Raw genomic sequence first — 20,917 nt, 5'->3', positions numbered from 1 at the left:
AAGTGCTGGGATTATAGGCGTGAGCCACCACACCCAGCCTGCAATGATTTTCTTCATAATATTTGCTTTAAATTGAGGTGAAAGTTTTGCAGTACCTTGTATATGGGATGTTTTCAATGCATATTAGCTATTAAATAGTACAAGAGGCCGAGCGCAGCCAGGGTGACAAAAGCGAGACTCCATCTCATAAATAGATAGTACAAACGTATTTAAAACGCACACAGAAAAAATACATTTTTCTGTGAAGTGCATCAAAACTTAACCTTTATTTTTGTGTAGAACATCTCCATTAAGTGATTTTATTTCCTTTATGTTTTTCTTTCCTTGCTGAATTTTCTGCATTAATAAGGATTACTTCTGTAATGAGAAGAAAAACTAAATATTTGAGAATAAAGTATTCCCTTGAGTATGCTGGCTACTAATCATGGTTAAATAGGTATTAATTACATGTTTTCTACCAGTGATTCCATCCACTCTGGGCTCTGTGAGGGAGCTCTCAACAGACTTGGAGAGAACTAGGTATAGTCTGGGAAAGTTAATTATTGCATTTGTTTTTAATGGCATTTAACTTTTATTTTTAAAACAGGGTCTCACTCTGTCACCCAGACTGGAGTGCCATGGCCTGATCATGGCTCAACTGCAGCCTTGACCTCCTGGACTCAAGAGATCCTCCTGCCTCAGCCTCCCTAATACCTGGGACCATGAGCATGTGCCACCACGCCTGGCTAGTTTTTTATTTTTTGTAGAGACAAGGTCTCACTATGTTGCTCAGGCTGGTCTTGAACTTCTGGATGCAAGCAGTCCTCCTGCCTCAGCCTCCCAAAGCACTGGGATTACGGGTGTGAGCCACCATGTCCAGCTTTAACTTATTTTTAAAACTTCTAATAACAACCAAGAAAAGGGCATAAGATTTTTATGTTTTTCAAAAATGGGACATACTAGTTTTAAAAAGGCAAAGACATACTGCTGTAGGTCAACTTTTAAAAACTGTGCTATGTAACAATTCAACTAGTGTCCAAGCCAGCTAGAGAATTTAAAGGACTCATTTATAGTGAGTTAAATCAGTGATGAAATAGGAATGGCCTTAAAACCAGAACAGGAGGAAACAATCTAATAAAATTCAGTGTTGGGTTTTATGGAACTCAGAATTACAGATCACCCAGGTTCTGAACACGTGGGGTTACGTGTGTTAGAAACTTCTCCCTGGAAATTCAGTGACCCTTCTGAGTGTCTTTATAAGACAATCAGCTTTTTGCGTGGCCCCCTCAACCCCAGTCACAGAATTTCTTATGCTGCACAACACAGAACTTCTCCTGTTCTCACAAAGACTTTATACAGAGAAATCTATTTCTGCTTGGTGTTAGCTAACATTTATCTACAGTCATAGGAGAGTTGAGAGGGTTGTGGATTGGTTTTGTTTTCTAGGTTTATTTCCGCACAATTTTCCTTGCACAGCTACAACCTTATCTGTGGGAAGAGGAAGCCCACCATTTGCCGGGCTATTAGCTTCCTGTGCTCTCAGAAAAGAGTGAAGCAGAAAGAACCCAAAATAATCCACTATAACAGATTGACTTTTCTCATTTATTCATGAACTATTTGAATTTAAACCACACAGGTCAAAATGACCAAAGAGTTGTTTTTTGTTTTTTGTTTTTTTTTGAAGAGATTGTTCTTTTTAGGTTCAAGATACACAGGAACAGCAATTTGTACTGATGTTGCTACTGGTTTAAAGAAAGGTCTCAGTTACCATCATCTGAATGGATAAAATTTAACATTTCACACATAATAAGTTGCCAAAGGAACACTCAAACAGCAAAAACAAACCTCAGCTTCTTCCAAACAAAAAAGAAGAAACAGTGTTTTGGCCCTGCTTCATCAAACCCTTAGACAAATACATAAGTCTACAATTTATAATAGTGTCTAGTAATTCTTAGAATTCCATTAACATTACATATCAGACAATATAGTCTCTCTTTTATGGAAAATTAAACAGTACCATTATTTGGCAACAGAAGTATATTACAATCAACAGCACATCCATCAAGGGGCAGGCCTGGTCCTACCCCTGGGCAGGGCTGTGAGGGGAGCAACATGCCACCAGCACTGTGGCCTGCTTGTCACTGGAAGCACAAGGAGCTCACGTTCTGATGGATTACATTCTTTTCCAAACAGGCAAAGGCTATCTGGGAGGGTTCGCTAGCACTTCTGGGAAGGGAGGGCCTCATTTTCTAGCTTTTCTTGTCCCCAGACTTTTTTGAAACAACCAGGGCCCAAGTGACAGTTGACTGGCTGACTTGTTCCCACTCACAGCCCTCTTGCCACCCCAGCCAGAGGGCATCGTTCTAAGGAAGGAGAGTCAGGGCCTGTTTGGGGTGAGTGAATCAGAACTCATCTCCTCTGTTGGCAGGCCTTAGGTGCCCTTCCAAGGCTGTGCCTGAACAAAGAAATCTCTAAACAGCTCCATCTTTGGGAATAAAGCCAGTTATGAACCACATGGACAGTGCCTCTAAGTGATTTGCAGATTATTCATACACCTCAATAGATTCCAGGAAGCTTCCAGAAATCACGGCTTCCCATACTCCTGAAGTCAGGAGCTTTACCGGTTCGGGCCTCTCAGGAAAGGGGCTCCAGTTGCTGGTTGGCAGCATTAAGATGCACACAGCCTGTTGAAAGAAATGTTGAAAACCTAACACATTCTTCAGATGTCTTTTCAGACCACAGACCCTCAACCTTCCACCAGCAGTGTCACCCACAAATACAATGCGTTCAGATCACCAGAAACCAGCTCTTTTTGTTACTGCAGTATTTCCAGGCTGCCAGGGGAGGCTGGTCTCCTGGGGTTGCCCCCCTCCTGAAATCACTTCTGAATGCCTCTCTCAGGAGTTTAGACATTGAGTTTCATGGAATCCACCTTGGGTGGCCTAAGGGGCACTTCTGGTGGCCAAGTACAGAAAGTCTGCACCCCAGAAGCAGCCTGGACTCCTGATCCTTTTCTGGGAATGGAGAGGGGAGGAAGGCGTCTTCCCCCTGGGGTCTCCATGGGAACATGGGCATCCAGAAGTCTGCCCAAAATGGCTTAACCCAGAAACCCTAAAACATCCATCCACCCACCTGGCTGTGCAACAGTTGAAGATGGTGAGGATGCATCAGGAAATTTCATGGAAAACACAAACGCTAATTAGGGATAAACCAAATCAATCCAGATAGAGAATTAGAAAGGGTGACCTGGAAGTCAGAGTGGGCTCTCTAGTGGGATAGCTGTGTCAGCCCCAGATCCCTAACGAGTCCACTAGAACCCAAGGAAGCCTGCGTGGCACATGGATCTGGTGAAAAACAGGCTCCCGATCCTCTCATCCTTCCTGACACAGGTACCCTCTCGGATATGTGATCTGCAAAAATCCATTGTTAATGCAACACCAAGGTCCCATGCGAGGTCATGGCTACAGGATACTTTTCATTTGATCACACCACCACCCATTACACTGAAATTTTTCATATTTCCTCCAGGCAGGAAAAAAAAAATGACTCCCTTGATTTCTAACATATACAACTTGGATTTTTTTTTTAATATAAATTTAGTTGAGTTGAACCCAAGTAATCTGATTAAGCACTTTCTACTCTTGGAATAGGTTTTAAATTTTTTTCTATAGTTTTATGCACTTAAATTAGATTCCTAAAATACTCTCATATACATACAGAAAAATAATCTCTCAATGACAAATCACATTTTACAATAACAAGTTAAATATTTTTGACTACAGAATCTGTGTTAGTTTATGCAACATTTAACAGCATAGCCTCTTACATACCATATATACATTTAATCATGGCCATTCTGTAAACACACAGCAGAGATTTCATGATGAACATGAAATGAATACAACCTTTTCCCTTTATGTAGTGGGAGTTCGCATTTTTCTTAGCTGGAAACAGCACAGAATGTAGAAAACCGGTATCATCCACGGGACATTTTTGTTGCAGTTTCTCATCTGTACACATGTATTTACACGTAAGTTCACCACCTATACGTGTAACGGTACAAAGCTGCTGGAGCTAAGGCAATACACAACATGGGGTGGGCAGGGGCCAACTCCCCTATCTATGCAGGGCCACCAAGGGATAAGAAGGGGCCATGGAGAGCACAGACTCCGGCTTGCGGGGCTACAGCAGACGAGATCTGAGGTTGATTTCACAGTTCAAAGATACTTGGGCTGTTGGCCGTGTTTGCTTTAAATGCATGTCTAAAATTAAGTAGCATTAACATAGATCTTGCTAAAATATCTATTTTCTGTCACAGTGAATGTTTAGCAGATGACATTTTGAGGATGTTGATTTATAGAATTGTACCTCAAACGTTCATTAAAACTAATTCTGACACGCTATTAATGAAATGCCCCTGGAGAAAGAACGTTGCAGAACTTCCCGTGGTCCGGAAGATTGCATGACGCACGAAAACAAAGCTATAATTTGTTATGTCATTCAAGGTGACTCAATCAAATCCAGGTGAGATGAGTTTGCAATTTCTGTTCAACTTTCTGTCAACATTTTTACTTAACAAATATAATCCCAGACAGAATCAGGGAACATAGTGAGGATTATTGCTCAATGTGTATGGAGAAGGGGAAATGGAACTGCAAACATTTTGGAGTGTCCAGCCCAGGAAAAGTAAAAGCTCATGAAAGAAAGCAACAACAGGAAGCCCAGCTCCACGGTCAGCTGCCTCCTGGGGCCACAGTCTTCTAGAACTTGAGACTACTTACACAGAGGGTTCTTTTCTCTCCTACCATCCCCTACTTAAAAGCCACACATGGGATCCTAAGCGGAGAGTCTAGCTGGGAAGTAACAGCCTCTCCGAAGCAGGTTCCTCCCAGACACCTGCAGACCAGATGATGTGGTCCAGCTGGGCAGGGAGGCGCTGGCGCCGCAGACTCCCCTTCTCTCCAGCGGGTGAAGGCTGGAGGAGCAAGTGTCCAGCCACTGGGGAAGGGACAATGAGCATTTCTATGACCCTGCTTCTCTTTGAAGGCAGAAGGTTGGAAAAGGCTTGCTGTTCTCCCAGGAAAGCGGAGAAAAGCTCCCGGTGGCTGACCAAGGGCCAGAGGAAGGGTTTTATTTCCAAGCAGTGAGCTCAATGGTAAAGGCTCACAGCTGCTTGATGCCCTGTGGCCCACCCTGAACTGGGAACCCAGAGCTCCTGCCACCACCGGCAACCCCCTCTCCAGCCTTGGGGTGCAGCTGTGAACTAGGGGCTCAGTTCCACACCCTCTAGCTAGTCCAGGCCATTTGTGCTTTTAGGAAATAAATGCAGGCGTTGAGAAAAGTATATCCGCCCAGCTTGCCACAGCCTGCCAGGAGGCTTTTTAAAGTGAGAAGACCTGAGACACAGCCCATCTGCTTCAGGAGCCAGCCCAGAACAGTGTGGTCAGGGCCAGCCTCGTGGGTGTGCTGCCTGGCAGCCACACGGGGCTATTCACTCAGAAGGGACCTGAGTGGCTTAATGCTCTCCTGTCACTGTCTAGAAATGCTTCATCACCTGGCAAGGGGCCTCGCATTTTCATTTTGCACTCTGTCCACAAACCATGCGGCTAGTCCTGTCAGGACGATAGGACAGTGGAGTAACGTGTTTCCAGTTTCCCTCTCCAAGCCACAGAGCCATGCATCCCCCCCAAGGTTTGGGTAGGCACACACACGCACGCGCGCGCACACACACACACCCACACACGCACACATGCACGCACATACATGCACACATACACATGCACACACGCACACCCATGCACACACACATACACGGGCGTGCACACACATGCACACACATGCACACACATAAACACACATAAACACATGCCTGCACACACAAACACATGTACACACAAACACGCGCACACACATACACGCACACACAATGCACACACAAGCACGCGAGTACACACCACGCACTGAGCTGCTGCGTCCCACCAACAAAAATTCCCTTCCACCTAAAGTTCCAGCAGTCTAAGTCTGCAAGCGGAGACTCTGTAATCCAGTCCCAGTAGAGCATACTGTAACTCCCAGAACGCTTGCTGGGAAGCAGGGCCTCCTCCAGGTCACCTGCCCTGCAGTCCACCCAGCCGACAGACACTAAAGCAGACGCAGAAAGGGTGGGAAGGCTGAGGACCTCCGTGCAGCCCCAGCCTCAGCGGCAGGGAAGAGCAAGGTCTCACTGGAGACCCCTGGCGCGTTAGGCTCGAACCCCAGGCTCGCCGCGAGCTTCCTTCCCACCCAGCCTTCAGTCTCTGCCAGGCCCACATTCCTAGCTCTGAGTCCGTGTTCCTGTCTTCCCCTACACCTCACATCACCAGCAACTCCTTCGGCGATCTACACAAGAGCAATGCCCAGCAGCTGCGGTAGGTGGAGCCGGCACCTTGAAATCCGCCAGTGAAAACAGCAAATTTCCTCCTCCTACAGGGAGACCCTCCACCCCCGCCAGTGACAGTGCACAGAACGGCAGCCGCTACTGCTCACCCAGCGCTACAAAGCCACCACACCCTTTCTTTGGTTCCTGTCTGCCCCAGTCCTCCATTCTGTTTAGATACAGGAATGGCAGGAAATAAGAGATTTGAGTCAAAAAAGAGAAATGCAAAGGCGAAGAGAAGCAGAGTTGCACAGGAATGTTATTCTTTCAAAAGATAAAAGCATAAAACCAGAGCTTCTGGAAGAAGAAAATATGCATTCTTACCACTGCCTAAAAAGAAGCTTTAGTTTCTGGTTAATCCTCAGGAAATATCTGAGAAACGCTGATTTTTTTTTTCCAAGGCTGACCAAGTAAGTCCACTTCTAAACACAGCTTTATTTGGTGGGCTTTGAATACTAAAATATTGATACTAGGCAGATGATAGTAGCAATATAGGCTGGTGTAGAAAATAGAACAGAATCCTATTAAAACACAACTCACAAAACACCCCTGACATCCAGTAAGGGGAAACCGACCCTGAAATCTGACAAGCACACATAATTCAAAAACATTATTATATGGGTGTAATCTGGTTCCCCCAGGGCCAGGGTAAAGAGGGTTCCTTTGAATGGAGGAACTGATTGAGGCTGCATGGAACTAAAGAAGTTTTTGGGAGGTGGATATGAACTTCTTTTTTTTTTTTTTTTTTTGAGACGGAGTCTTGCTCTGTCACCCAGGCTGGAGTGCAGTGGCACAATCTCGGCTCACTGCAACCTCTGCCTCCTGGGTTCACGCCATTCTCCTACTTCAGCCTCCTGAGTAGCTGGGACTATAGGCGCTCGCCACTACGCCCGGCTAGTTTTTTGTATTCTTTAGTAGAGACGGGGTCTCACTGTGTTAGCCAGGATGGTCTCGATCTCCTGACCTCGTGATCCACCCGCCTTGGCCTCCCAAAGTGCTGGGATTACAGGCATGAGCCACCGTGCCCGGCCGAACTTTTTTTTATAAGCGTTGGGTCTTATTTTAATGACTTAAAGTTAGTTTGCCATTAAAAGCAATCGTAAAAACCGCAATCACTTTTACACCAACCCAATCCAATTAGGCTTGCTTGAATGCCACCAAGGCAGGCCCGTCCGAGCTGCCCCCCAGCTTCTAGGAGGGTGGCCTGGACCAGGATGGGGACTCCCTAAATGAACAGTGCATTAACTACTAAGATGTTTCTGAGAGATCACAACCCAGTGATGCACTATCTAGTGTGCTGGTGTCTGGGTTTTAATGCTCCCAAGACAGACAGTTGTTAGATGTCTTCTTTCACGTGGACTAAGTTTCCATGCCTATCAGGAATAAATTTCTTTTTTTTTCTGGCTCCTACAGATATAAGGTTATGTATCTTAGTTGATCCTGATGACCTGCAGACATATCCTGGATCTGATACAGTGCAGGGTGAGGAAACAGGAATTTGAGAACTTTCCTTTCTTCTAGCTCAAATAAACAACTGCGTTGCAAGTACAGAGAAGCAGGATCCAGAGGAAGCTGTGGGGCGCCACTAAGTTGACCAGCCAATTACTTCCTCCATGTCAGGTCTAACCAGAAGAGGTCTGTATCAGCTCTTTTTGTTTGTTTGTTTTGAGAAGGACTGTCACTCTCTTACCCAGGCTGGAGTGCAGTGGTGTGATCTCGGCTCACTGCAACCTCTGCCTCCCAGGTTCAAGTGATTCTCCTGCCTCAGCCTCCTGAGTAGCTGGGATTTTAGCTGGGATTACAGGTGTGCACCACCACTCCTGGCTAATTTTTGTATTTTTAGTAGAGACAGGGTTTCACCATGTCGGCCAGGCTGGTCTCAAACTCCTGACCTCAGGTGATCCGCCTGCCTCGCCCCCCCAGAGTGTTGGGATTACAGGCGTGAGCCACCGCGCCTGGCCGGTTTGCATTATTTCTCTGAAGAACCCCTCACAAAGCAACATTAATTGATCAGAACGATTCAAAATAGAATAAAAATATCCAAGGGTTCAAGGGAAACATTCCCTCTAGAAGTCGGGCCCTGCACATGAAGTACAAGTCACTGCAACAAGGAGTGCAGGGACTGAGCCATATCTTCATCAGAAACCGGGCTGGCGGGCATGTGGGAGTGTCAGGGGATGCAAACGGGCCTGAGACTGCTTCTCCTGGAATGAGCTGACCTGGAGGTCCCACAGGAGGAAGTTGCAGGGAATGCATCCCTGGGCCCCCAGGACAACTCTCATCAGGCTCCTCGTAAGCCTGTAAGGTCACTGGGCAGAAGAGCTGGAGGAAGCTGCCCCGTGAATGGCAGCTGTGGTTTCTTTGCACCCTCAGTCTTCTGCTGCTTTACAATATCACCTCATGAGTGCAGCCTCCTGGCACTCATGGACAAGGAAAGCCCACCTTCCTCTAGAAGGGGCCCAGGCAGGTAGGCAATTACACTGTAGTTGGGAAAAGAAAGAAAGAAAGAAAATGCCCCCATTTGATCAAGCGTTGAACGTCCCTAAAAGAACTGAGTGTCTACATGCAGGAAGCTGCTAGATCAATGTCACGGGAATTCCTGAACCTCCCTCACTAGTGCAGGTTAAGGCTGTTCTAGGGAAGTACCTGCCACTTATATTTAATACAAGCCTGTTTCTGTCCCTGAGATCTGCCCCAGAACATAGGCTGGCCTAAAAATCCTCATCTGAGCTCAGCCTTCCCAGAAATGGATTCATCTTCTGTGTCATTTGAAAAATGAACTGAAAACATAGAGAAACACAAGCATTTGGTCTCACTGGTCCACTCCAGGGAAAAGGAGGAGAATGAACATTCTAACGATATACTAAGCAGCCCTTGGGCCATTCCTGGAAGTAAGGGGACGTCTCTAGCGGGCATGTCAGCACCCCATGGTGCAAAGAGAAGGAGGTGTTAGTTTTCCCTAATGCCTCTTATGGTGGCTCAGACTACACTGAGGGCTTCATCATGCCACTGGTTTCTGGGCCTCCAGTTATGCTTCTGCCTGGTGTGAGCTAAAGCTCTTTTATCTAACAGCAAAACAAAGCCATCCAGGTGCCTTTGTTTTTATCTCACTTTCTGGCATAGGATGCTCTAAACTTGTAAACAAGTGTATCTGGATCAAACAGACCCACTGCTAATTGTGCACTCACCTCAAGCCCGAAATGACCCTGTTATATCCAAAGCACACCAGATATTCATGTAAAAGTGTTAGTGTCTGCTATAGAGCACATCGCTAACCTTGAAAAGGAAGGGAGAATTTAGAAATCAAATCAAATCATACTTTCTGTTTCCAATGGACATTCTTAAAGTTGTTACACATACAAAACACATTTTCTTCTTATCAATCAAAAAGCCTCAATCAACTAGAAAAAAAACAACTTGGAGTAGAGATAGAGAAGTCTTTTTCTGCTTATACAGGGTACTGGCCTACTCTAAAATATATTCCAAGAGCTCTACCTTTCCAGGAAAGTCAGAAGTGCCTTGTCCATTTCTGCCTTCATCTTGAGCCCCATCAGATTCTAGAACATCCTTGTTCTGTGTGGTCAGTGGCTTTACACTTGTCCTAGCCAGTTCCTGGAGAGACAGCCGGCCTGCTCAGCCTTGGAAGGCAGACCTGCAAGTGTCCTTCCCTGCTGGCACTAGCACTGAATCCCTCTGCTACTCCGGAATACACCCCTGGAGGACACCTGAGCTTTGGTACCAGGTCACCGAGATAAGATATAATGTGGGTGGTCAGTTTACTCATTTTCTGATAGGATTTTTTTTTCCCAGCTAAATTCAGGGCTACTCGACCAGATGAAATCAGTTACTTTCATACACTTAGGTCTTTAGGTTGTTAAAAAAAGCAAAGAAGAAAAAAATGCCTCCTCTTACATGAATGTTCTTTGGGAGCAGAGCTCTTTCCTCTGCTATCAGAGGACAGAGACACATTATCCAAACAAACAAGGAAGTCTGGCTCTAGTTTCTCAAGCATTCCTGGTGACCTGCACCTAGAAAGGTCCCTCATTCCAGATTAGTTCAGGCCTGGATCTGAATGAGCCACATCTTCAGGCTCTCATGGTCCCAGCAAACCTGGTTCCAGGAGATGATGCTGTCCGTCTACCTGCCAGCATGATGCCAGCAGCCAGAGAGGCCCTGTCCCAGAGGGACCAGGATATAGACTCTCCCTTCTAGAGAACTGCTGTATGAAGAAGGCTCAGCCCAAGAGGTCCCAGGATAGTTCAGCTCTCAGGGATGACTGAGGGTTACAGCGTAACCCTATGACTGACCAGGACAGCCCCTTCTTGGGCTAAAGGAGATCAGAGTGTGCAGGAGGAGCTAGCAGTGTGGCTCAGAGCAGAGGAACACTTGCAGGGGTGTCTAAAAGGCTGAGATCAGGATGCCAGGATGCAGTGGCCTACAGAACTCCTACATTTAGAAAACAAAGAGCTCAGAGACAGACTCCTTGTTGGCAAGGAGCATTTAATTTCTATGAAATACAGCTCAGATGGTCAATAGAGGTGAAGGAACAGAGAGGCCCAAGGGTTTGAGACTCCATGCATCAGCTCTGTTCCTCAATCCCCTTGACACAACTCATGAATCACAGCTGGATCCGAGGGCCAGCCCGACTCCTCCATAAGGACGATCGGTTACATTACAAATTACACCAGGAAATACAAGGACACTAATCCAGAACTTGCTACACAGCAGGAGCATCTCAAGGATGTTCAACAGAGTCAACTGAGGAAAAACAGTCACATATTGCTTTCTCATGCTACATTAATTCCAATAATAGGACACTATGAGTGGGTGACCTGGGACCTCAAACGATTGTTTGTCATTGTGCATACCATACGCTACCTACATGAACAATGATGTCCAACTTTAACACGCAAATGAAGTCAAAGAAGGAAAGACAGGACAGAAAACAAAAAGAGATTGGAATAGTGACCCACACTACCCCATTTACACATGGAATACTTTTTTTCTACCATGGTAACATGTCTTTCATAAACACACTGAACAAATGGTATTGGTTATAGAAATAGGAAAGCATAAGTTGCATGTCTATTTATAGATTTAATTTAAAAGTTTCTTAACAACATCAAAAAATATAAACTTAAAGTATTTTAACCATGTTTTCTGCTGGGAAATGGTAAACAAATGCATGCCCGAAGTTAAACTTGGTCTCTAACACGTTCAGTTGAAAGTTTCTAACTACAGGGTATATTTGCTTGTTTCAAAAAATACTTATGTCTGTTATTCTTGATACAAAATTCTACACTATCTTCAATAAATAAATAATAAAGTATTTCTTAAAAGTATGAAATGTAAACTTTGTTGTCCTTTCCAACACACACTTTTAAAAAAAATTGCTTGAAGTCTGACCGGGCTCTCATGGGAAATTATAACACTACACATTCAGTTCCCAGCAAAGGGGGTACTCTGCCACAAAGCTGATGCTATTATTTAGAAAGCGCTTTTATAACCCTAATTAAAGTCTAAGGACCTACAATCAAAGAGAACACCATCTAGTACAGGAAAGCTAGACTCCGGTACCAACACAACATGCAAAGGACATTTCATGACCACAACAAACTGGGATTATGAGAATGTTAACATGCGAACAAAATACGGCCCCCACTTTTCATTAGCAGATCAAGTTACTATCTAACTAACCAGACTATCTCCTGGCATTTAAGGGAAAAAAAAAAATTAAAGAACTCAAACCAAACAGCTTGACACATGGTCATACAGTCCTGACTCTTGGAACAAGCACATTACCGTGAGGTTGGGGTGGGTGTGGTGGAGGGTGGGAAAGCGTCTTAGGTCTTTGCCCCAGGATGTGCGGGGCTTGCATACTCCTAGGGTCTTTTACCCACCACATAATGGACTGCCTTCATTTTCCTTCCCAGCCTCCAGCTTGACATTTTTCCTTTTCACGCCTTGGGAATCTAGGACGTGGCTTTTTGGGGAATGTACCAAAGACAGTTGTTGAAATTTCCTACAACAATCAGGATTCAGCACATCCAAGCACAGAACAGGGCACCAGCAACTACTGCTGCCATGAAATATCACAGGGCCTCTGAGCCAAAAGAGATTTTTCCAACATGGCTGCCAATCGAGACCCAGTGACCCAACACTGTAAAGTTGCCTTTCCAGTGACCTGCAGTGATCTGATCCAGCAGAGGGGTGACTTTCTAGATAATGGCTTTCTGTGACCATATTCCAAGCATGCTGGAAATCAGAACTGAATCCACGCAACAATACGCCGGTGTGTTTTCATTGACATATATTAATACAAGGCCTAGAGGGGGAAGGAACGGCTATAATGGTGCACATGCTGGAACCTTCCATAGACCAGCTCTTCAAAGAGCTAAGCCAGGGCCTGATCAGACCGTCTCACCGAGTGATCAGCTCCAGGCAGCATTTCCCTGCAGGAGAGATGGGATTCTGAAGCAACGACAGGACCATCATAATTGTTCCTAGACGCACACCAACGACTGGGCATTGTAAGCCAAGAAGTCTACTTGGGGCCTGGTGGATGTAAGAAATAGGAGGGTTACATGAGTTCTCCAAAAATATAGACATTGCATTTATAAATCTATTTTATAGTAACCAGACCCATTCTTCAAGCCCGGAAGGCGCTAGACTCCCAACTGCACCCTGTTGAGGGTTATGGGATTTCAGCGACCGTAGAAGCCATAATGAGACCTGTAGTGAGGACAAAGGAAAACACAGCTTTGTTTCATGAAAAAGGAAATTGTTTCGGGGCAGGGAGGATTGTCGAGAATGATTCCTAGAAGGTTTGAGGGGCCTGTCTTTGCTGTCCCATATCCCTGTGACTGAACACCAAATGGTGGTTTCTTAGAAAAGGAACACAATTTCCAGACAGCATGTGCGGCCGTGGGCTGGGACCCTGCTGAGCACACCCCGAGCCTGCTGCCTACGGCTCATCAAACAACTGCAGGTCCAAGCGGACCACGATCTCTCCCGTGGGGACTTCGTGCAGCAGAAGACACTTCGTAACTGGACCCTTGGAGCCCTGGTCTTTCTTGATGTCCGCCACACGGATCTCCGTCCGACCCAAAAAATCTGAAAAGAGAACAAACAGACCCCACTAAAAGGGTGCATTGTCTGTCTTCGAGGCACATGTCTGGCAAATTGGGGACCCGCTGATGAACTGTTATATTCTGATGTAAACCAACCCTAGGATTCCAACTCACTCCCCAGCAGAGTTGCCAATGTGTCACGGTATTTCATTATTTTAAAAAAAACAAACCCAACCCCAATCTTTATCTCTCAGAATTAGAAGGTAGCCGGGCCCAGTGGCTCGCATCTGTAATCCCAGCACTTTGGGAGGCCAAGGCAGGAGGATCACTTGAGTCCAGGAGTTTGACACCAGCCTGGGCAATAAAGTGAGACCCTGTCTCTACAAAAACATTTTTAAAATGAGCCTAGCATGGTGGTTCATGCCTGTCATCCCAGCTACTTAGGAGGCTGAGGCAGGAGGATTGCTTGAGCCTGGGAGGTGGAGGCTGCAGTGAGCTGTGATTGCACCACTGTGCTCCAGCCTGAGTGACAGAGTGAGACCCTGTCTCAAGAAAAAAAAAAAAATGTAAAAAAATCAAAAGAAAAAAGAATTAGAAGTTGACAGTGCATGTAGTGGTTAAGAGCCAGACTTGGGAGGCAAACTGTTCCAGTCGCACTCAAACATTTAACCAGCTACCACAACGAGTACCTAAGTCACAATGAGATAATTCATATAAAAAGTACTAAAAGATGAAGGCCCTATGGAGCCATTTAAACCTGGTACAGATAATGATAGCATTCGACCCTCACTCCTTTGGTTATAATTAAGTTGAGCATATAATCTTTTAACTTACTCTGTGATTTTTTTTTTTTTTTTTGGAGATGGGGTCTTGCCCTGTCACCCAGGCTGGAGTGTAGTGGCACCATCATGGCTCACTGCAGCCTCAACCTCCCAGTCTCAAGCAGTCCTCCTGCCTCAGCCTCCCAGGTAGCTGGAACTACAGGTGTGTGCCACTATGCCTGGCTACGTTTTGTATTTTTTTGTAGAGACTAGGTCCTATTATGTTGGCCAGGCTGGTCTCAGACTCCTGGGCTTAAGCAATCCTCCTGCCTCAGCCTCCCAAAGTGTTGGGATTCCAGGCCTGCATCACCATGCCCACTGGTGATTTTTACTGGGTTGAGGGAGAGACAGGCAGTTTCTTGGAATCATTGGGCCGAGACTATTCTTTTCCAGGCCCAAGCAGAAACAGAAGGCTGGTGGAAGAAATGATTCATCCAACGTGACTGCATCCCTTTGCCTACTTAATAACTGCCACAAAAATGCCACCCAAAGGGACCTGGCTGATTCTGCGGCTCCTGTGGTGGGCTAACATCCTTGTTCCATTGGCCAGTTCCATCCATTGCCAGCATGGCTTTTTGCCAAGGACTGAAGAACTGTGCTGAGGCTCTTAAATACACCCCTCTCCACAGTCACCTGCTTTGGAAAGCAGAAGACAGTCATGTTTGCCCAGGGCAGCTGGCACAATTCTAGACCAGGCATGCTCTGTCCACTTGCAGTGAGACACCTCCAGACGACTCCTCCAGGGGAGACAGAGCCTCGTCTTGTGCCAACCAGCCTCATCTCTCGGGAGGGAAACCCAAGGAATCCTGGCACCAAGTCTCCAGGTAAGAAAACAATTAACTCACGCAAACAAGTGCCAGGGAAGGAGGAATAACCATGGGGCTGTGTTCCACTCACCATCTGGTGAGAACTGGTCCCTCTCGAACACAGTGATGCAGAGGACCTCCTGCTCCAGGTCTCGGATGAAGAACTGGCAGTTGGAATTCCACTTGGGGTTCAGCGTGTCCTGGATCGTCTTGGTGATGTGGCACTGGGAACCCATGGTCACCTCGCAGTAGGGGTTACTCTTTCCTGAAGGGAACAAAAGCCTTTGTCAGGTGGAACTCACACCTCATTTTGATCCCCACTCTTTTTTTTTTTTTTATGGAGTCTGTTGCCCAGGCTGGAGTGCAGTGGTATGATCTCAGCTCACTGCAACCTCCACCTCCTGGGCTCAAGTGATGCCTCAGCCTCCTGAATAGCTGGTATTACAAGTGCCTGCCACCATTCCTGGCTAATTTGTTATATTTTTAGTAGAAACGGGGTTTCACCATGTTGGCCAGGCTGGTCTCAAACTCCTGACCTCAGGTGATCCGCCTGCTTTGGCCTCCCAAAGCACTGGGATTACAGGTGTGTAATCCAGGCCACTGTGCCTGGCCGCTCCCCTCTCTTAATAACTACTATGCTTAATAAGTGGCATTCGATGGAGAATCCACATGAAAACTCCCAGAAGTCAGCTTCATCCTTAAACTAAGAACAAATAATTAATTGAGTGGGCTTTGAAACTAGGCCCTTCCTGTCTCCTCACTTTGGCCTGATTTTATGTCATATCCACTGTGAATGCAGCCGCTCAGATCCCTCGGAAAAGCAGAATGGTAGAAAGGATGAAAAAAAAAAACCACAAAACCTCCAGGTTTTAAATCAGTGCTAGTTAAACCAACTCTGGAAGGAGATCGGGGAGTATTGAAATAGCACATTTGATTTATATTCAGGTGGGGGTGTGGGGAACGCGGACACAGCTTCCAACCCTAAGGCAGGAGTCAGGGGCGCCTCAGAGCCTTACCATGTGACCGACAGGGTTTCAACTCAATGCCTTCAACCACGTTCACCATCAACCTTCCAATGCCTGTTGCCCTTTGGGAACGGACTATGACGGCAGGAAAAACACACACAAAATGCTTCATTGGAACGTGCCACGCCTTTCCCATCTCTGTGAGCCTCACAATGCATTTCATGTACCTCTCCCGACTCAAAAGTAATTCTCCTCTCCTCTCCTTAAACTCTGGCTTCCTTGCTCCTGGAATTTGTCCTCCCTCCCCATCTGCATCCCACCCCAAGCTCACTTCTATCCCATCTCATGCCCCTCCTCTAGGTCCCGAGGACTCTTCTATTCTGAGGATTTTCAGCCCAGCCAAATGGCCCTCCCTCCTGCCCAGCTGTGCAGGACACCCCGCGGGGCCATGCATTACCCAGGTACGCTTTCTCGCGCTTCTTTTTCTCAGTCTCTATGTAGAGTTCAGAAGCAGCTTTGATTTTCTGCACCCAGGCAGTCCTTGGACAGAAAAAGACAGAAAGTTGCCAAACAGAAACTCAGGAAAAAGGCTTCAGGTCTGTTCAAACACTGTTGCCAGGACTCTGTTTTCTTTGTTCACTTGATTTTAACAAAGGCTCGGGAAAGAGAATCTGATTTTATGTCACATGATGCTAATACTTATTCCTGCCATCAATAAGAAAGGCATGAGGGCCATTTCCATGGATGTCCTCAAGACCTGCGTTCATGTCCCCGGGGAAGAAAATCTGTGAAAAATGCTGTCTTGGAGGCAACATCGGGACACAACTCCTCCTCCCTCCTTACCGAAGAGTAGCACATATTTTCCTAATCCAACAAAGCCAGAAGGATCTGCTTATGAAGTCACGCAAAGAAAGAACAGAAACCACTTCCCAGATTGGGAACCACTTCACAAGAAAGAGCAAAATGCCCTGGGGGAAGGCATTTGTGACTGCGGTTTTCGCCTTCATTTTTTCTGAGAACCATATGCACGAAAGCTTTAGCCAATTTTCTTGCTTGGTGCAAACGCTCTTTGGAATGATGCTGGTCTTGTGTCAAGTTCACCCTTCAGAAAATGATCTGTTTCATTTGGCTCCAGGGCAGTGTCTTGAAGACAGATTGAAGCAAAATACCCACAGCCCTAGGTTCCAGAATGCCCATTTAAGTGAGCCAAGGTGAGGAGGGGTTTGGGTTTGGGTGGTCCTATTAACCCCAAAATTGCTTTCCTATTGGTTTCTGCCACCTGGGAAGCCAGGGGAAACTTGAGATGCTCCGTTTACCTCAAAGAATGCTAAACATTTCTGGAAAAAAAAAAAAAAAACTGCCAGGTGCAGTGGCTCATGCCTGTAATCCTAGCATTCTGGCATTCTGGGAGGCCAAGGCGAGTGGATCCCTTAAGCCCAGGAGTTTAAGACCAGCCTAGGCAACATGGCAAGACCCCATCTCTACAAAAAAAAATAATAAAAGACTAACCAGGCTTGGTAGCACATGCCTGTAGTCCCAGCTACCTGGGAGGCTAGGGTGGGAGGATTACTTGAGCCCAGGAAGTCAAGGCTACAGTGACTGTGACTGCACCATTGCACTCCAGCCTGAGTGACAGAGTGAGACTCTGCCTTAAAAAAAAAAAAAAAACTCAAGCAAAATTAGTTTCAATCCATGTTATTTTGGAAAGTGCATGCCATGTGTCAGATTTTTGAGAGGCTGTAGAAAAAAGTAATAGCCCCATTCCCAACCCCAGCCAGGGGTGATGGCATTGCCACTTGGGAAACATTGGCACCTGCTGATTAATCACACGTCCCTTTTGCGTCCTAGAGCCGTGGAGCCCCTGGGGCCCATGCTGGGGAGGTGGCAGGTCTTACCTTTCATTTATGCTTTCTGCTCGGAGGGTATAGACTCGGTCAATGTGGGAGATGTGGAAGATGGGCTCGTCTCCAGAAGGGTCGGTGGGTAATTTTACTAGAACCTCATTTAGGAAAATAGGCTGGAAAGTAACGCGAAGGCATTACAAAGCGAGGCTGGGGGTCTGTGTGCTCTGGTAAACCGTGAGTGTGTGAGCACGCTTATGCTAATGTGTTCCGGTAAACGAGACTGCGAGAGTCAGCCGTGTGTGCACGCCCCTGTGTGTATTTCAGTAACCTCGACTGAGCGTGTGTGTGTGTTTCTGGGTGTGTTCCAGTAAACCAGACTAAGGGCGTGTGTGTTTTCCGGTAAAGAATCCCAGAATAATAATTTTGTGTTAGTACCAACTTTCATATATTACAAATTATACATATGGGTCTCCCCCACCCCCGATTTTGCAGGTATGTTTTTTTTGTTTTTGTTTTTGTTTTTTTTTGAGACGGAGTCTGGCTGTCGCCCAGGCTGGAGTGCAGTGGCCGGATCTCGGCTCATTGCAAGCTCCGCCTCCCAGGTTCACGCCATTCTCCTGCCTCAGCCTCCCAACTAGCTGGGACTACAGGCGCCCGCCACCACGCCCGGCTAATTTTTTTCTATTTTTAGTAGAGACGGGGTTTCACCGTGTTAGCCAGGATGATCTCGATCTCCTGACCTTGTGATCCGCCCGCCTCGGCCTCCCAAAGTGCTGAGATTACAGGCGTGAGCCACCGCGCCCGGCCGCAGGTATGTTTTAAGTCCTTTGGAATAAGATCTGGCTGGTGTTGCTTTTCCTGGTGTATCCTAAACAGCAGTCTTCATCCACTTTACATCAAGCAATTCCCTCCAAAGATTTTCACATGAAGTTTCTAGTAACTATATAAATACATAGCTCTTTTTTCCCCCAAAATAAAGCTAACTGCTGCTTCAGAGAGAATTCTTCTGTAAAAACACCCCCATGGAGACAAATTTAGAAAAACAATGTCCCGTGACACAAAGACACACAAACACAGCCATGCACGTATGAGCAGACCATATAAACAGCTGAGGGAAATTCTCCACTCATCAACTGTTCAGAGAGGCTTTGCTAGAAAGGGGAGGCCTCGGATGTTTCAAGCTACCTGGAGAAGTCTGGCAGGGGACTTAGGACGGTTTGGAGGCGACGGTGGGCCCTGGGTGCTGTTTTGCACCTCTTCTCCCAAGCTTTTTCACACCTGCCTCATCTGTACCCTAGACTTCGCTCCTACAGGCTAAGGCATGCCTTTGTCACATCCCAGGGACCACAGGAGCCATTTGGCAGCCAATATATGTTCCACCGATGGCACCGAGTGTCACTGAAACTGCGGTGGGATATGGATCGTCCTCCACTCCGGACACCCTAAATCACAGTTCAACTCCCGGCCTTCTACGCCACGCCACGGCCCCAGACCCCGCTAAAACTCTAGCTCCTTTTTGGAAACGTCTTCCTCCCCAAACACGTCAACCCTGACAATGCAATCTGGAATCCAACTTACTGTTTTGTACATTTTATACTGCAGGTTTGATTTGGGGCTGAAGACTTTGTCGGTGCCAGAAGACCCCAAGGGCTTGGTGATCTGAGTCAGCAGGAGGAAGTCGTTGAAAAGGAAACCATACAGTTCCTTGTTGCTCTTGGCCTTGTAGAGCTTCCCACTGTGCAGAAATTTGCGTGGCCCCAAGCAATTGGTCACTGAATTGAACACAAGTTGCTGAGAAAGGAAAACAAAACCCAAGTGTAACATTTTTTGTTTCTCCGCATCTGAAAGCATGGGCTCCATCAGAATCAGAGGCCAGGCCCCAGCCGACTCGGATCTCAGGCAAAAGTCAAGGATGGCTTTGAAGACTCTGGAGCCAAGAGATCAAAGTCAGACAAAGGCACAGTTCAGGGAATTCCAAGTATCAAGAAGAAGAGTCTCAGTGGTAATTTCTAAGGCTTTTCCTCTAGAGGGATGCTAGTGTCTTATGGTGCAATTGGTGTGTTTTTTTTCTTTTTTTTTTTTTTGAGACAGGGTCTCACTATGTTGCCCAGGCTGGAGTGCAGTGGTGTGATCATAGTTCACGCAGCCTTGACCTCCCAGGCTCAAGCAATTCTCCCATCTCAGCCCCCCAGCCCATGCCTGGCTAATTTTTGAAAAAAAACTTTTGTAGAGATGGGGGTCTCACTACTTTGCCCAGGCTGGTCTTGATCTCCTGGCCTCAAGTGATCCTTCCACCTCAGGCTCCCAAAATACTGGGATTACAGGTATGAGCCACTGGGCCTGGCTGCTTCTCTTTTTTATTTACTGGGAAAACGGGGCAGCAGAAAGAAAAGTGCCCACCTGGCTCCCACCTTGCGGATTCCCTGCTCTGTGCAGGGTCTGTGCATGAAACAGCTCCAGGGAGAAGACCCCACACAGGTTCAGACAGTCCTTTGTGCTTCTGGAAAGCAGCAGCCACCCTCTCTCTCCAATTCCATGGACAAATGCTGCCTTCCAAGGCACAACTGCAGTCTGGGCCCCTGGCATGTGTGTGACTGCACAAATCAGTGGTGGTAATTTTTTTTCTTTTTTTTTTGAAATGGAGTCTCGCTCTGTTGCCCAGGCTGGAGTGCAGTGGCGCGATCTCCACTCACTGCAAGCTCCACCTCCCAGGTTCACGTCATTCTCCTGCCTCAGCCTCCTGAGTAGCTGGGACTACAGGTGCCCACCACCACGCCTGGCTAATTTTTTGTATTTTTAGTAGGGACAGGGTTTCACCATGTCAGCCAGGATGGTCTCGATCTCCTGACCTCGTGATCTGCCCACCTTGACCTCCCAAAGTGCTGGGATTACAGGTGTGAGCCACCGCGCCCGGCTGTAAATCAGTGGTGTGGAGCGACCTCTCAATGCCAAATAGAATGGACACTGTGCTGTGCACGTGAAACCTCACCCAACTCACCCGCTTAGCAAACAGGAAG

At 46.7% G+C, this 20,917-nt stretch overlaps 1 protein-coding gene across 1 annotated transcript in view; it reads right to left on the bottom strand.

Moving 5' to 3' along the window:
• Window positions 1-13,004: 13,004 nt before the first annotated feature.
• Window positions 13,005-20,917, bottom strand: part of ITSN1 (intersectin 1) — a 251,948-nt gene continuing 244,035 nt past the window's right edge. The window contains exons 34-39 of the mRNA XM_033232372.1: window positions 19,479-19,691; window positions 17,952-18,073; window positions 16,514-16,596; window positions 16,108-16,191; window positions 15,183-15,356; window positions 13,005-13,507 (exon numbers count right to left, since the gene is read on the bottom strand). Coding sequence (XP_033088263.1) covers window positions 13,359-13,507; window positions 15,183-15,356; window positions 16,108-16,191; window positions 16,514-16,596; window positions 17,952-18,073; window positions 19,479-19,691 — 825 coding nt within the window. The 3' untranslated portion in view covers window positions 13,005-13,358. The remainder of the gene's footprint in view (window positions 13,508-15,182; window positions 15,357-16,107; window positions 16,192-16,513; window positions 16,597-17,951; window positions 18,074-19,478; window positions 19,692-20,917) is intronic.

The sequence above is a fragment of the Trachypithecus francoisi genome, unplaced genomic scaffold (genome assembly GCF_009764315.1).
Source record: "Trachypithecus francoisi isolate TF-2019V2 unplaced genomic scaffold, Tfra_2.0 Lachesis_group14, whole genome shotgun sequence".
NCBI lineage: Eukaryota > Metazoa > Chordata > Mammalia > Primates > Cercopithecidae > Trachypithecus > Trachypithecus francoisi.
Note: the sequence above shows the minus strand (reverse complement) of the source record. Positions and strands in the feature narration are given on the sequence as shown.